The sequence below is a fragment of the Mirounga angustirostris genome, unplaced genomic scaffold (genome assembly GCF_029215605.1).
Source record: "Mirounga angustirostris isolate CCGP_5_RB_7025 unplaced genomic scaffold, mMirAng1.0.hap1 SCAF_1, whole genome shotgun sequence".
Lineage (NCBI taxonomy): Eukaryota > Metazoa > Chordata > Mammalia > Carnivora > Phocidae > Mirounga > Mirounga angustirostris.
The window spans coordinates 215,177,876-215,191,812 of record NW_026991709.1 but is presented as its reverse complement, the minus strand read 5'-3'; the positions used below and the strand labels follow the sequence as shown (position 1 = coordinate 215,191,812).

Sequence of the window (13,937 nt, the reverse complement as noted above, 5' to 3'; positions counted from 1 at the left end):
CGCCGGCCCCGCCTCCGGGCCGCGGGCGGGGGACTGCGGACGAGGCGCGTCCTCGCCAATTATCGCGCCCGGAGCCCGCGCGCACGGGAGGGGGCGGGGCCGGGGCCGGCCCAGCCCCCGCCTCATGAATATGAGGTGCGGCTGCGGCTCCCGAGCCCCCGGATTGGCTGGCGCGGGGTGAGGGGCGGGGACCCGCGGCGGCGTACTTAAGGCCGGGCGCTCGGCGTCCCCCCCCTCACTTGCGCGTTAGGAGGCTTGGCTCGTTGTGCTGCGCCTTGTTCCCGCCTGCGTCAGGGGACCTTCCCGACTCAGTGGTGAGGGCCCTGGCGGCGCCGGCTCCACGGGCCCGGGGCGGCGAGCGGCCTACGGCCGGCCGGAGGAGGCGGGACGGCGGCGGCACGCCCCTGGGCGGGGGCGGCGCCGGGGCGGGCCCGGGGTGGAGTCCGCCCCGCCGGCGGCGATGGGCAGCGGGACACCGGGCCAAGCTGTGGCCGGAGGGCGTCTTCCCCTCGGGCCTGGCCCTCCGCGAGCGGGACGCCACCGCAAAATGGCGGCCGCGAGCGCGAGGCTGCGCCCAGCGAAATGGCGGGAGCGCCGGGTGCCCGGATGGAGTGGCGCAGGGCGTGCGCGGGGCGCATGCGCGCGGCGGTGGGCGGGGCCCCGCTGCGTGGCCCGGGCCGCCGCTCCCGGCCTCCCGCTGGCGTCGCGCGAGGGCGGCGCAGTTCCGGCGTCCTCCGAGGTCCCCGAGCCAGGGTCCGAGAGGCGCGGTCCGCCGCGCGTTCTGGCCTGTGTTTCCGGAGCTAGGTGGCGGGGCTTCTCCCAGCCCGTAAAGAGTCGGCCTAAGTTGGCATCGCCCCACACGTCAGGCTGCACGTGGCGGCCCCGCCCCCCCGCCCCGCGCCCCTCCCAGGCGCCCCACAGTGGACCAAGCACTTTGCCCCTCCCCGCCCCGCTGGTCAGGCTGGGAGTTCGGCTCCTGCTCACGGAGGGGGAACCACGATGGAGGCCGACGCCTTCCTTGGGTTGGGTGTCCAGCCTGGCCGACGCTGGGGGGTCCCACGGCCGGGGCAGCCCTGAGGAGCGCTGCGGAGCCGGGGTGCGGCCCCAGCGCGCCCAGCCTGGGGTCGGGCTCTGCACGGAGTAGGGCAGGGGGTGGAGGGCCTGCTCGAACTTCGCCGTCCCAGGGTGGCCTGGAGGTGGGCAGACAGGGCGTTGCAGCGTTCACCCCACAAGTCAGTGTCGTTTGTATGAAGGGGGTGCGGTGAAGCCCCTGGACGACCTCAGTGAGGACCCCAACAGCGTTTGCCACAGGCCACCATGGCATCGGACGAAGGCAAGCTTTTCGTCGGAGGGCTGAGCTTTGATACCAACGAGCAGTCGCTGGAGCAGGTCTTCTCAAAATACGGACAGATCTCTGAAGGTGAGGCTGGAGCTGGGCTGGTGGCCGAGCAGGGCTGCCTGTGGGGAGGGCCGGGGCCGACTCCAGATCTCTTCTGCACAGTGGTTGTCGTGAAAGACAGGGAGACCCAGCGATCGCGAGGCTTTGGGTTCGTCACCTTCGAGAACATTGACGATGCCAAGGACGCCATGATGGCCATGAACGGGAAGGTGAGGGGCTGCTCCTCTGGGGGTGCAGGAGTCCGGGTTTGCAGAGAAGGGGGGAAGCACAGAGGCTAACCTGTGCAAATCTCTGGTTTCCAGTCTGTGGACGGGCGACAGATCCGAGTAGACCAGGCTGGCAAGTCATCTGACAACCGATCCCGTGGGTATCGAGGTGGCTCCGCTGGGGGCCGGGGCTTCTTCCGAGGGGGCCGAGGCCGGGGCCGTGGGTTCTCCAGAGGTAAGTGCTACGCTCAGGGCCCGAGGCCGTCGGGAACACAGCGGGGACACTGCTGGTAGGCGATGGTGCTCAGCTCTTCTCGTCCCTGTCTGCAGGAGGAGGGGACCGAGGCTACGGGGGGAGCCGGTTCGAGTCCAGGAGTGGGGGTTATGGAGGCTCCAGAGACTACTACAGCAGGTGACGGCTGCGGTCTTGCCCGGGGTGTGTGGGAGGCTTCTCTCCGGATGCTGGCGCAGGGCAGGGCAGCGCAGCGCTGCTGCAGATGGCATGAGTAGCCTGAAGTGTCTTTCTTGCAGCCGGAGTCAAGGTGGCGGCTATGGTGACCGGAGCTCGGGCGGGTCCTACAGAGACAGCTACGACAGTTATGGTAAGCCACACTCCAAGGGCACCACGCTGCCGGGGCCTGCGGTGGGAGCTCAGTAAGGCTTGGTGCCCTCTGCGAGCGACACTCAGACTTTGTCACCGTGCTTGCCCATAAGGGACAAGACTGCCCTCTCGGTCTCTGTGCCAGCAGCCATTTCTACTCCAAAACGTAAAGGCAGAAGCAGACTGACTAAGAAGGAAAGGGAGAGTGAGGGCCCCCCGAGCAGGCAGCATCAGTGCATGTGCGGCCGCCTGGCCCGGCCGCCTGGCCCTGCCGCCCTGCCCTCAGCTGTGGGGGGGGTTGGTGACTCCCGAGGCTGCAGGGCCGAGCCCTCCAGGTCTGGACCCGGGAGTGGAATGCTGCATCTTGTCGCGTGCTTCAGTGCCTTTACACTGTACCTGCTTCTTGTTCTCAGCTACACACAACGAGTAAAAATCCTTCCTGCTCAAGATCGTCCTTCCAATGGCTGTATATTTAAAGATTTTGGGAGCTTCGCTGAATCGTTAATGTGTAGTGAACACACCTCCTTGTACCCCACTTTTGTAGTCTTATCCGTTCTGATCTTGTCAAACACAGCCTGACTGCTTCTGACCCCCAGATGGCCTCATTGCTAGACTTTTCTTTTTAAGGAAGCGCTGTCCGTTTTTAAGGGTTTTAAAAACGTTTTGAAAAGCACTTCAGATTTTTTTTTTCTTTTTACCACGAGCCATAAGTTTTTTAGGAAATCATTGGGGGTTGTGTGGGTTTTGGTTTTGGTTGTGTTGCCTTTTTTGTTTCTCTTTTTAGTGGGGTCAGGCCCGTGAAGTTGGGTGCCCCGATTCCCTTCTCTTAAGATTGAACGGACTCTGAATCCGCTTTTTTGTCGGAAGCTGAGCAAGCTGTGGCTTTTTTCCAACTCTGTGTAACGTTTCTGAGTGTGGCTGGTAGGACCCATCCTGCGGCAGTAGCAGAGGTACTCTGGCTGCCCTGGGCCTGGCCTGTCCGGCCCTTCTGTGCTATGTATGACCCACAGTAGACTTGCAGACGTTCCCTCGAGAGGTTCTTGAAAATGTTTATTTATATTGTCCTTTTTTACTGGAAGACGTATGCATATCCCCTTGATGTTGTATTTGAAGTGGTTAAGGAATTCTTGTACGCAGTTTTCTTTGGCTTCACGAAGCCGATTAAAAGACCGTCTGAAATGAACCTTGCTCTGACAATTTCCCTTCATTGCACAACACACTCCCTGCTACCGGTTCGAGGCAGTTGGAACTGAGCAGAGAGCAGTTTGAGGCCCTTGGAGAGCCAGACAGGGAAGGCTTGCCGGGGCCCCTTGTGACAGCTGACTGCCATTGGTCCCGGTTTAGGTGAGAAGGTGGGTGATGGGTGGGCAGCTTAGCAGGGACGGTGGACGCTCGGGCACATGACGCCAACCCGGACCGCCTTAGTTTAGAGGTAGGCCAGAGAGTGGACGGCAGGCAGCATCCCTGGGCGACCACAGACTGACCGGCTTGTTGGCTGGCTCTGCTGTTGCTTTACAAGTTCTGAGCTTTCACCGCTAGCCTATGGAAGCTGCAGCCCCTCGGAGGACAGAAGTGTTGTGCGCCCAACAGAAACCTCTGAGACGCAAGCTGCTCCCTTGGCTAGCTCATATGTGGAAATAGCCCTGTAATTCGAGGTAACTCCTTTTGCTCGTGTCCGCATCCCTCCTCTTGTCGAGAGCTCATTTGAAAGTAAAAGTTATGTACCTGGGGAATGTTCTTTTGACTGTTTTTTCTTTTTTTTTCTTTTTTTTTTAATTAAGTTAGCACCAAAATCAGACCTCGGCCGTTGGCCCTTCCCCGCCTGCAGCCAGGCGAGCGGCCCGGGCAGTCATACCTCAAGAGTAGGTTCGATCCATAAGCAGGATTGGAGACCACCGAATTTTTGTTCATCAGTTGACCGTCTTTTCCAGACCTCCTTACCTCAGGCTCCTAACTAGCTTTCTCTGATGTCTGTTGCCGCCATGAGTTTTTCCCAGAGCCCCACACTGTTCTCTAAGCAGCTCCATCCCAGTTGGGTAGCTGGCTCTGCTTAAGGGTGGAACGTGGCCTGGCCCATCTGAAAGGCGCAGGCCCACCCTGGGCACGCCGGCCTGTGACGGGGCCTCTGCCGGCATGGCCCCGATAACTAGCTTGAGACCCTCCTAGTAGGAGCCGTGGATGGTTTCGGGGGTGGGGTGGGGCAGATACCAGCTGTGGCCGGGACGCTGGGCATAACGCTTCTTTGCTTTGGCAGGTTGAAGGGAAGCCAGTGTGACTTGGAAAGGTGGCCAGAGAGCAGCGATGACCTGGGGTCACTGTCCCAGGAGGGCCTTCACCTGGAAGCAAGAGCCAGAGGCATGGCTACCTGGCCTCACACCATGTTACCTGTAAGTGCTATTTTGGGGTGGGTGATTTGAGGCCCTTTGGCCCTGGCTGTGCCTGGCCCATCCAGTGGGTTCTCCTTTCCTGGTCTCCTGCCCCCCTGTGACTCCAGCGGGGCAGTGTCCTGTGGGCTTCCCGCTGGACCCCTCTTTATCTCCCCTGCTGCTTGTTTTCCAGCAGGTGCATCACTGGGGAGTTGAGGTGCCAGGGTTCACGTTGCTCCGGGAGGACCAGCTCTGTGGCAGCTTGCACCACAACTAGTACTCACTGTCAGCAGCGGGACGTGGACGTCGGATTTGAATAAAGGACTGGTGTGTCCACACAGAAATCTGAGTTTGGCTTGCAGTGCCGCCGTGGGGCCTGAGTGGGGAGGGATTGTGCCAGAGAAACCCTCTCCTGGCCTTTGTTCAGGGCCCAAGCCAGAAAGACCACCTGGTCACTTGGTTGTCTCGGGCAGTTCTCGCAGGTTCTGAGGGGCAGTCAGGCCGCCCAGTAGTGGTGCTCCCTGGGCCCCCTCATCTGAGTCGGGCACCTCTCCCCCAGGGTCTTGGTAGAGTGAGCCCTGGAGCCTCCCATCTTGTGTTGCCTGCAGGGCCGCGCTTGCTTCCTGGGCTGGTTGCCTCCTGCCCCGGTCTTGGCGTGCAGGGCATTGGGGCTAACCCTCGGTTGCGCTGCTCACCTCAACTCCCAGTAGGGTGGGGAGGATGGTGGCAGGGAGCCCAGAGCCCAGTGAGTGCAGTCTGCAGTCCTCCCACGGGTGGGGGGCGGCCCCCTGCCCAGAGCAAGATCCCCTCCCCCTCGGCGCCCCCCCCCCCCCCCGGGGTGAGAACAGCTGCAGTCTCCGGGGCCCTGGCAGGGACGGGGCGTCTGGAGAGCACTGCGCCAGGCGGTCTTGCGGGCGCTGGTCTTGGCCCCCACCGCGTGATCCGGGAGTCGCCTTCCCCCGGAGGAGGCGCTTCCGTGTGGCAGTCGGGCTCGGGCGGGGCGGGAAGCCCCAGGTGCGCGCGCAGCCGGCCGGGCGCAGGGGCCCCGCCCAGGAGCGCCCGGGGATGCGCGGGGGGCGGGGCGTCTGCCGGCGCCAGGCCCCGCCCCCGCAGGCCGTTGGCTGAGGCCGCCCCCGCGCCAGTGAGTGACACCTCGCGGGGCGGGGCGCAGCCAGCGCTTCCGCCGGGCCATGGGGCCGCGCGTGCCGCCGCCGCCGCTCCTGCTGCTGCTGTTGCGGGCGCTGCTGCTGCTGTGGGCGCTGCTGTGCGGAGCCGAGGAGGCCGTGCCCCCGCCGCCGCGCGCCTCGCAGACCACGCTGTCGCCAACGCCGGCCGTGACGAACGGGAGCCAGCCGGGCTCGCCGCACAACAGCACGTACTCGCGGCCGCCGGGCTCGCCGGGCGCGCAGCTGCTGCGTTCCTTCTACGTGCTCACGGGCCTCAGCGGCCTGGCCGCGCTCTACTTCCTCATCCGGGCGTTCAGGTGCGTCCGGCGCGCGCCGCCCCGCCGTCCGGGAGCGGCCAGTCGTCGTGCGCCGGGCGCCTCACGTGTCGGCGCGAAGCCCCGCCCCCGGCGCGACGCGGCGGTCACGTGGGCGGGGCGGTCGCCGGGGCGGGGCGGTCGCCGGGGCGGGGCGGTCGCCGGGGCGGGGCGGTCGCCGGGGCGCGGCCTCCCGCGAGCTTCCGCCCGCCGCGGCCGGTCCCCGCCCAACTGCGGCTGCCTGCGCGGCGGCGACAGGAGCAGCCGAGACCCGCCGCCGCCTGCTCCGCTTCCCTGGTCGCCTGCGGCCGGCCGCGCAGGCCGCGCTCGGCTGCTCGGGTCGGCCGGTGGACCCTCCGCAGGCACGTTCCCGCCGGGCCGTCCTCCGGGGGGGCCTTTGCGCGCGGCGCCGAGAGCGTGCCCAGACACTCCCACGGCCCCTCCCGGTGCTCCGGTGACCGCGCGCCCAGCGCTCGCTGCTCTGGACGCGTCAGCGGGGCTTCTCCCTTCCCTGCCCCTGGCCGGGGGTCGGGAGCGGGGCTTCTCCTTTCCTTGCCCCTGGCAGAGGGTCAGGAGCGGGGCTTTTCCCTTCCCTGCCCCTGGCCGGGGGTCGGGAGCGGGGCTTCTTCCTTCCCTGCCCCTGGCCGGGGGTCGGGAGCGGGGCTTCTCCCTTCCTTGCTCCTGGCAGAGGGTCAGGAGCGGGGCTTTTCCCTTCCCTGCCCCTGGCCGGGGGTCGGGAGCGGGGCTTCTCCCTTCCTGCTCCTGGCCGGGGGTCGGGAGCAGGGCTTCTCCCTTCCCTGCTCCTGGCCGGGGGTCGGGAGCGGGGCTTCTCCCTTCCTTGCTCCTGGCAGAGGGTCAGGAGCGGGGCTTCTCCCTTCCCTGCCCCTGGCCGGGGGTCGGGAGCGGGGCTTCTCCCTTCCCTGCCCCTGGCCGGGGGTCGGGAGCGGGGCTTCTCCCTTCCCTGCCCCTGGCCGGGGGTCGGGAGCGGGGCTTCTCCCTTCCCTGCCCCTGGCCGGGGGTCGGGAGCGGGGCTTCTCCCTTCCTTGCTCCTGGCAGAGGGTCGGGAGCGGGGCTTCTCCCTTCCCTGCCCCTGGCCGGGGGTCGGGAGCGGGGCTTCTCCCTTCCCTGCCCCTGGCCGGGGGTCGGGAGCGGGGCTTCTCCCTTCCCTGCTCCTGGCCGGGGGTCGGGAGTGGGGCTTCTCCTTTCCTTGCCCCTGGCAGAGGATCAGGAGCGGGGCTTCTCCCTTCCCTGCTCCTGGCCGGGGTCGGGAGCGGGGCTTCTTCCTTCCCTGCCCCTGGCCGGGGGTCAGGAGCGGGGCTTCTCCCTTCCCTGCCCCTGGCAGAGGGTCAGGAGCGGGGCTTCTCCCTTCCCTGCTCCTGGCCGGGGTCGGGAGCGGGGCTTCTACCTTCCTTGCTCCTGGCCGGGGGTCAGGAGCGGGGCTTCTTCCTGAGCCACCCCTGGCAGAGGGTCAGGAGCGGGGCTTCTCCCTTCCCTGCTCCTGGCCGGGGTCGGGAGAGGGGCTTCTCCCTTCCCTGCCCCTGGCCGGGGGTCGGGAGCGGGGCTTCTACCTTCCTTGCCCCTGGCTGGGGGTCAGGAGCGGGGCTTCTCCGTTCCCTGCTCCTGGCTGGGGTTCGGGAGCAGGGCTTCTACCTGAGCCGCCCCTGGCAGAGGGTCAGGAACCGGACTTCTCCCTTCCCTGCCCCTGGCCGGGGGTCGGGAGCGGGGCTTCTCCCTTCCTTGCCCCTGGCAGAGGGTCGGGAGCGGGGCTTCTCCCTTCCTGCTCCTGGCCGGGGGTCGGGAGCAGGGCTTCTCCCTTCCCTGCTCCTGGCCGGGGGTCGGGAGTGGGGCTTCTCCCTTCCTTGCCCCTGGCAGAGGGTCGGGAGCGGGGCTTCTCCCTTCCTGCTCCTGGCCGGGGGTCGGGAGCAGGGCTTCTCCCTTCCCTGCTCCTGGCCGGGGGTCGGGAGTGGGGCTTCTCCCTTCCTTGCCCCTGGCAGAGGGTCGGGAGCGGGGCTTCTCCCTTCCTGCTCCTGGCCGGGGGTCAGGAGCGGGGCTTCTCCGTTCCTTGCCCCTGGCCGGGGGTCGGGAGAGGGGCTTCTTCCTTCCCTGCCCCTGGCCGGGGGTCGGGAGAGGGGCTTCTACCTTCCTTGCCCCTGGCTGGGGGTCAGGAGCGGGGCTTCTCCGTTCCTTGCCCCTGGCCGGGGGTCGGGAGAGGGGCTTCTTCCTTCCCTGCCCCTGGCCGGGGGTCGGGAGAGGGGCTTCTACCTTCCTTGCCCCTGGCTGGGGGTCAGGAGCGGGGCTTTTCCGTTCCTTGCCCCTGGCCGGGGGTCGGGAGCGGGGCTTCTCCCTTCCTTGCTCCTGGCAGAGGGTCAGGAGCGGGGCTTCTCCCTTCCCTGCCCCTGGCCGGGGGTCGGGAGCGGGGCTTCTCCCTTCCCTGCCCCTGGCCGGGGGTCGGGAGCGGGGCTTCTCCCTTCCCTGCCCCTGGCCGGGGGTCGGGAGCGGGGCTTCTCCCTTCCCTGCCCCTGGCCGGGGGTCGGGAGCGGGGCTTCTCCCTTCCCTCCCCCTGGCCGGGGGTCGGGAGTGGGGCTTCTCCTTTCCTTGCCCCTGGCAGAGGATCAGGAGCGGGGCTTCTCCCTTCCTGCTCCTGGCCGGGGGTCGGGAGCGGGGCTTCTCCCTTCCCTGCCCCTGGCAGAGGGTCAGGAGCGGGGCTTCTCCCTTCCCTGCTCCTGGCCGGGGTCGGGAGCGGGGCTTCTTCCTTCCCTGCCCCTGGCCGGGGGTCAGGAGCGGGGCTTCTCCCTTCCTTGCCCCTGGCAGAGGGTCAGGAGCGGGGCTTCTCCCTTCCCTGCTCCTGGCCGGGGTCGGGAGCGGGGCTTCTACCTTCCTTGCTCCTGGCCGGGGGTCAGGAGCGGGGGCTTCTACCTGAGCCACCCCTGGCAGAGGGTCAGGAGCGGGGCTTCTCCCTTCCCTGCTCCTGGCCGGGGTCGGGAGAGGGGCTTCTCCCTTCCCTGCCCCTGGCCGGGGGTCGGGAGCGGGGCTTCTACCTTCCTTGCCCCTGGCTGGGGGTCAGGAGCGGGGCTTCTCCGTTCCCTGCTCCTGGCTGGGGTTCGGGAGCAGGGCTTCTACCTGAGCCGCCCCTGGCAGAGGGTCAGGAACCGGACTTCTCCCTTCCCTGCCCCTGGCCGGGGGTCGGGAGCAGGGCTTCTCCCTTCCTTGCCCCTGGCAGAGGGTCGGGAGCGGGGCTTCTCCCTTCCTGCTCCTGGCCGGGGGTCGGGAGCGGGGCTTCTCCCTTCCCTGCCCCTGGCCGGGGGTCAGGAGCGGGGCTTCTCCGTTCCTTGCCCCTGGCCGGGGGTCGGGAGAGGGGCTTCTTCCTTCCCTGCCCCTGGCCGGGGGTCGGGAGAGGGGCTTCTACCTTCCTTGCCCCTGGCTGGGGGTCAGGAGCGGGGCTTTTCCGTTCCTTGCCCCTGGCCGGGGGTCGGGAGAGGGGCTTCTCCCTTCCCTGCTCCTGGCTGGGGTTCTGGAGCAAGGCTTCTACCTGAGCCGCCCCTGGCAGAGGGTCAGGAACCGGGCTTCTCCCTTCCCTGCCTCTGGCCGGGGGTCGGGAGAGGGGCTTCTCCCTTCCCTGCTCCTGGCTGGGGTTCGGGAGCAGGGCTTCTACCTGAGCCGCCCCTGGCAGAGGGTCAGGAACCGGACTTCTCCCTTCCCTGCCCCTGGCCGGGGGTCGGGAGCGGGGCTTCTCCCTTCCTTGCCCCTGGCAGAGGGTCAGGAGCGGGGCTTCTCCCTTCCTGCTCCTGGCCGGGGGTCGGGAGCGGGGCTTCTCCCTTCCTTGCCCCTGGCAGAGGGTCAGGAGCGGGGCTTCTCCCTTCCTGCTCCTGGCCGGGGGTCGGGAGTGGGGCTTCTCCCTTCCCTGCCCCTGGCCGGGGGTCGGAAGCAGGGCTTCTGCCTGAGCCATGAGGACCATCAGAGCCATGAAGAGTCACTGGTTGTTAGGACACAAAAGAAACACACAGACTAGGAAGCTTGGTAGCAAGGCTTTGAGGAGGGTCTGGCCGAGGAGGCTGGTCATAGGGAAGGTGGGAAGCAGGACAGGGTGTGAGGCACCCCCACTCCCGGACGCACCCCCGTGTGGCCACTGAGCTTGCCTTCCCTGCTTGCAGGTTGAAGAAGCCGCAGCGGAGGAGGTATGGCCTTCTGGCCAACACCGACGACCCTACGGAGATGGTATCGCTGGACAGCGATGAGGAGATCGTCTTTGAGACACGGACTCTGAGATGGTAGTGCAGCCCCCCCTCGAGTTCCAGGGGCTCTTGTCTCGTCACTGGGGATGGCCTCTGTGGCCCCAGCCCCCGGAGGAGTATCGGGGGCCACTGGGCACAGAGCCCACAACAGGGCCGGAGCAGGAGTGAAGGCCTGTCCAACCCCGCATGAGTGTGTTGGGGGCGAGGGGTGTGGACACGAGGCCGAGAGGCCAGGGGACAGTTGTGATTTTCCAGGCCCCTAGGGGAGCTATTGGTGGGGTCTGGGATCCCCTCTGGCTGGGGGACCTCTCCTCCTCAGGTGGGCCGTCTGGTAGGGCCCAGCAGCTGGGGGAGGTGGGCCTTGGTGGACCACCGTGGAGGGCCTGGACAGGTGAGGCCTCTGCTCGTCACTTACAGGGTGGACCCCAGGCACACGGGGTCTCACCCCCTGCCCTTCCCCTCCAGATGCTCAGGTCAGGAAGGCGGCGTTTCCAGAAGCCCCGGGAAGAGGACAAGAGACAGAACCCACTCCCATGGACCGATCGGGATCCGGCAGCCCCGTGGGCCCATCCACCTCCCAATGCACTCACTGGTCCCCCTTCCGGCTTTGACTTTGAGAGCTCCCGTGGCTCCTGCCTCGCTTGCTCCTCAGCCCGACGCCGCCTCGGCCCTTGACCCAGACAGGACTGTGCAGGATGCTGGGCAGAAACCAGAGGCCCCGAGAGCCTCCCGCAGGCCTCGGCGAAGGGCGGGACTGGCACCCCCGCACTCAGCCTGCTCTGTGGGGATGAGGCGGCTGAGCTAAAGCCTGGTGGGTGGCGGGGCGGGCTGAGGGACCTGTCTGGGCTGGGGACAATAAAGGCAGCCGTGGAGGTGTGTGTGGCGCTGTCCTCCACACGGGGCCCAGCCCTGGACGCCGGTGCACAGGCGGTGGGGGCAGGGCTCCATTTGGGACTCAGTGCTCGTGTCTGTGACCAAGCGGGGCTTCTTTGGACTTGTACCTAGCTGTCTCGGGGGCCCACTGATGAGTCACCCAGGGGGAGGGGACCTGGGGAGACCTGCCCTCACCGCCTGGATAAAGATCTTGCTGGTCAGTGGGTCAGGGCCCGGAGAGAACTCCTCTGTTTGTAGGTCAGACCCGCGTTCAAGGGCTCCGTCCTCTGTGCTCTGTTAAACCTGGAGCCCCTGCAGGGCCATGCCCTCCGGTATCCCCGCCTGACCTTGCTCACACCTCGGGCACCTCTGGGGGTGTTTCCCAAGGAGCTCCGGGGCAGTAGTGTAGGGGGCTGGAGCTCCCTGCAGCCTTAGGACCCCCGTGCCCACCATGTCCTTCCCCCGTCAGGTGTTTGTGCAAGCATCCCCGGTGGGGAGTTTGGTGGGTCTCTCTGTGGGCCTGGTTTCCCTCGTGAGCTGCGGCTTCTGGGCAGATTCCAGTTCTGGCCTGACACCCCCAGCCCTCTGTCAGTTTGATCCTAGAGAGTCAGAGGGGACGGGCTGGCCGGTGGCCGCCCAGCCTGAGGTCTCCCCCAGGCTGGCCGCTGGGCGGCCACATCACAGCCATGTCATTGGGCGGCGCTGCCGCCAGGTGGCAGCCTTGTGCTGCCCAGCCTCTTCCCTTGCTGGCCTGCGGGGGGGGGGGGGGGGGGGAGGCGTGGCCTGTCCTGTGCCCCAGAGCCAAATGGTACAGGTCGGGAAATGGGCCCAGCTGGGGCCCCCGTTTCTCATGCCTCATCCTGAGCCCCACCTTGTCCCCACATCCAGGGTGGCATGGACCGATCGGGATCCAGCAGCCCCGTGGGCCCGTCCACCTCCCAGACCAGCTGAGCTTCCTGCCGTGTCCACTCTGCTGCTCGGGTGCAGAGAGGCAGTCTCCAGCATGGCCGGCTGGCCCGCCCCTCTCCAGCTGGGGTCTTCCGCGCTGGTCCCTAGTCTCCTTCCCTGGGCATCTCATTTGGCCTCCTCCCCCCCCACGTCTGCTCACATCTCCCCTTTCTCCCCTGATGGCCAGCTGGTGTCTCCAGGAAGTCCTCCCTGACTGCTCCTCCCACCCTGTTCTTTGGGAGGGTCTTGCACTGAGGGTCCAGCAGGAAGGTCCGAGAAGCGCAGCCAGCGTCCCTGGAGGCCCGGAGATGTCACAGACCCTGCTCCGTCTGTTGCCGCTGTGGGTCTCTGTTTTAGTGTTCGTGTGTCTTGTCTCTGACCCTCCGCCTGCCTGCCTGTCTGTATCTCTCCATTTGCACGGCCTCTTCCACTTGCTCTTCGTTTCCGTCTGTTCCTCTGTCTCTCCGTCTCTCTCTGTATCAGACCCACTGGGACATGCTTTTAACAGGCATGCAGACACCGTCCCCAGCTCTCCCGCCCTGTGATCTGAGCCCCTTTCCCACAGCTCTGAGCGATTTTCCGAGCTTCAAAAGGCACATTAATTACTCTAATGAGGTCAGGAGAGACCCCGCGCTCTCGCGTCCGGAGCTGGGAACACACTGCATGTCCCCCCGCCAAGCCCGGCCTCCGCGTGCCCACCCCAGTCGGGCAGGGTGGGGTGCCCCGCCGGCTTCCCGGCCCTTGGCCTGTCGGCAGCAGTCACCGCGCACCCACAGCCCCCACAAGTGCCGAGTGATTGGCAGCCCCTGCCAAGGTTACTGCACTATTAGCAGGAAGTTCTCCGGGGCTAAAAGCCAGGAGAGGGGCCTGTCAGCTGGAGATGAAAGGCCCCGCCCGGGGCCTGCCGGCTCCAGGGCCCGGGTGTGCACGAGGACGGCGCGGGGGGGCTTCCAGCATCCCCACCTCCCTCCACGTCCCGCACTCCCACCCAGGCACGGTGCGTGACACGGGACACACGTGCACATGGGCATACACACACACCGGTGGCCCCTGCCCCGCACCGGGGGGGTGTGCGCAGGTCCGCGGCCAGAGCCCTCCAGGCCCCTCCCGGCACCTCGACTCCCCACCATTATCACCAGCAGCAGACGTGCTGGGCTCCGACGGGGGCCGGGTCTCTGGCTCCCGGCTGACCTGCTCTGCCGCTCAAGACAGGCCCCACCCCGGCCTCAGTTCCCCATCTGGGAAACGGGCAGGTGGAAGCTGGCACCTTAGACTGGCCCGGCCTGCTGGCCCCTGGCTGTGGTCAAGGCGAGGCATCTTCCCAGGAACCGAGGGGGGCTCTTCTGCTGGCTCTGACGGGGGTCCCCCTCTTTGCCCCTGCCCCGACCGCTGGAGCCAGAGCAGAAGGCAGACCGGGTCTGATTTATTCTTTGAGAAACTTCTCCCGCTTGGTTTCAGCTTCTTCCCTGGTGCTGCAGCCTTTGAAGGCGAAAGGGCGCAGACGCTGATCCCAAGCCACGGAGACTCACGCTGTTGGCAGCAGGTGGTGGGGGTCAGGGGTGCTAGACACAGGCTAGGAGCCAAGTCTGGGCCTGGCCTGGACAAGACCCTCCCCGAGTGTGGGGCAGACCCCCAAGACCAGGGTGGACAGGGACAGACCCCATCAGAGACCCTGTTCTGGATCTGGGCCTGGGGCTGACAGCCAACCCTGAATGACCTCTGACCTTGCCTGAGCCTTGAACCCAAGACTGACCCCTGTCCCCAGCGGGAACCTGATCTCTGACTCTTGACTCCAGAGGAAGCTTACTCCAGAATGACCCCTGGCCCCAGCT

At 66.8% G+C, this 13,937-nt stretch overlaps 2 protein-coding genes across 5 annotated transcripts; both read left to right on the top strand.

Annotated features, from left to right (window-relative positions):
• Positions 1 to 163: 163 nt before the first annotated feature.
• On the top strand, positions 164 to 11,160 carry CIRBP (cold inducible RNA binding protein). 4 transcript variants are annotated; one of them, XM_045863477.3, is made up of 10 exons: positions 164 to 314; positions 1,254 to 1,420; positions 1,502 to 1,608; positions 1,702 to 1,840; positions 1,936 to 2,017; positions 2,137 to 2,207; positions 4,461 to 4,593; positions 4,766 to 4,899; positions 10,204 to 10,320; positions 10,750 to 11,160. In XM_045863477.3, exons 2-7 carry the CDS (start codon positions 1,318 to 1,320, stop codon positions 4,463 to 4,465), a joined length of 507 nt encoding a protein of 168 aa, XP_045719433.1. In that variant the 5' UTR covers positions 164 to 314; positions 1,254 to 1,317; the 3' UTR covers positions 4,466 to 4,593; positions 4,766 to 4,899; positions 10,204 to 10,320; positions 10,750 to 11,160. The 4 variants fall into 4 exon arrangements, with proteins under 4 accessions (XP_045719433.1, XP_064429654.1, XP_045719431.1 ...); XM_064573584.1 differs by lacking the exons at positions 4,461 to 4,593; positions 4,766 to 4,899; positions 10,204 to 10,320; positions 10,750 to 11,160 and adding an exon at positions 2,620 to 3,389; XM_045863476.3 differs by lacking the exons at positions 4,461 to 4,593; positions 4,766 to 4,899; positions 10,204 to 10,320; positions 10,750 to 11,160 and adding an exon at positions 2,620 to 3,389 and having other exon boundaries at positions 211 to 314; positions 1,312 to 1,420.
• Positions 5,729 to 11,160, top strand: FAM174C (family with sequence similarity 174 member C). Its single transcript, XM_045863478.3, has 3 exons — positions 5,729 to 6,055; positions 10,204 to 10,320; positions 10,750 to 11,160. Coding segments are annotated over exons 1-3 (411 nt in total). The 5' UTR covers positions 5,729 to 5,762; the 3' UTR covers positions 10,751 to 11,160.
• Positions 11,161 to 13,937: the final 2,777 nt, after the last annotated feature.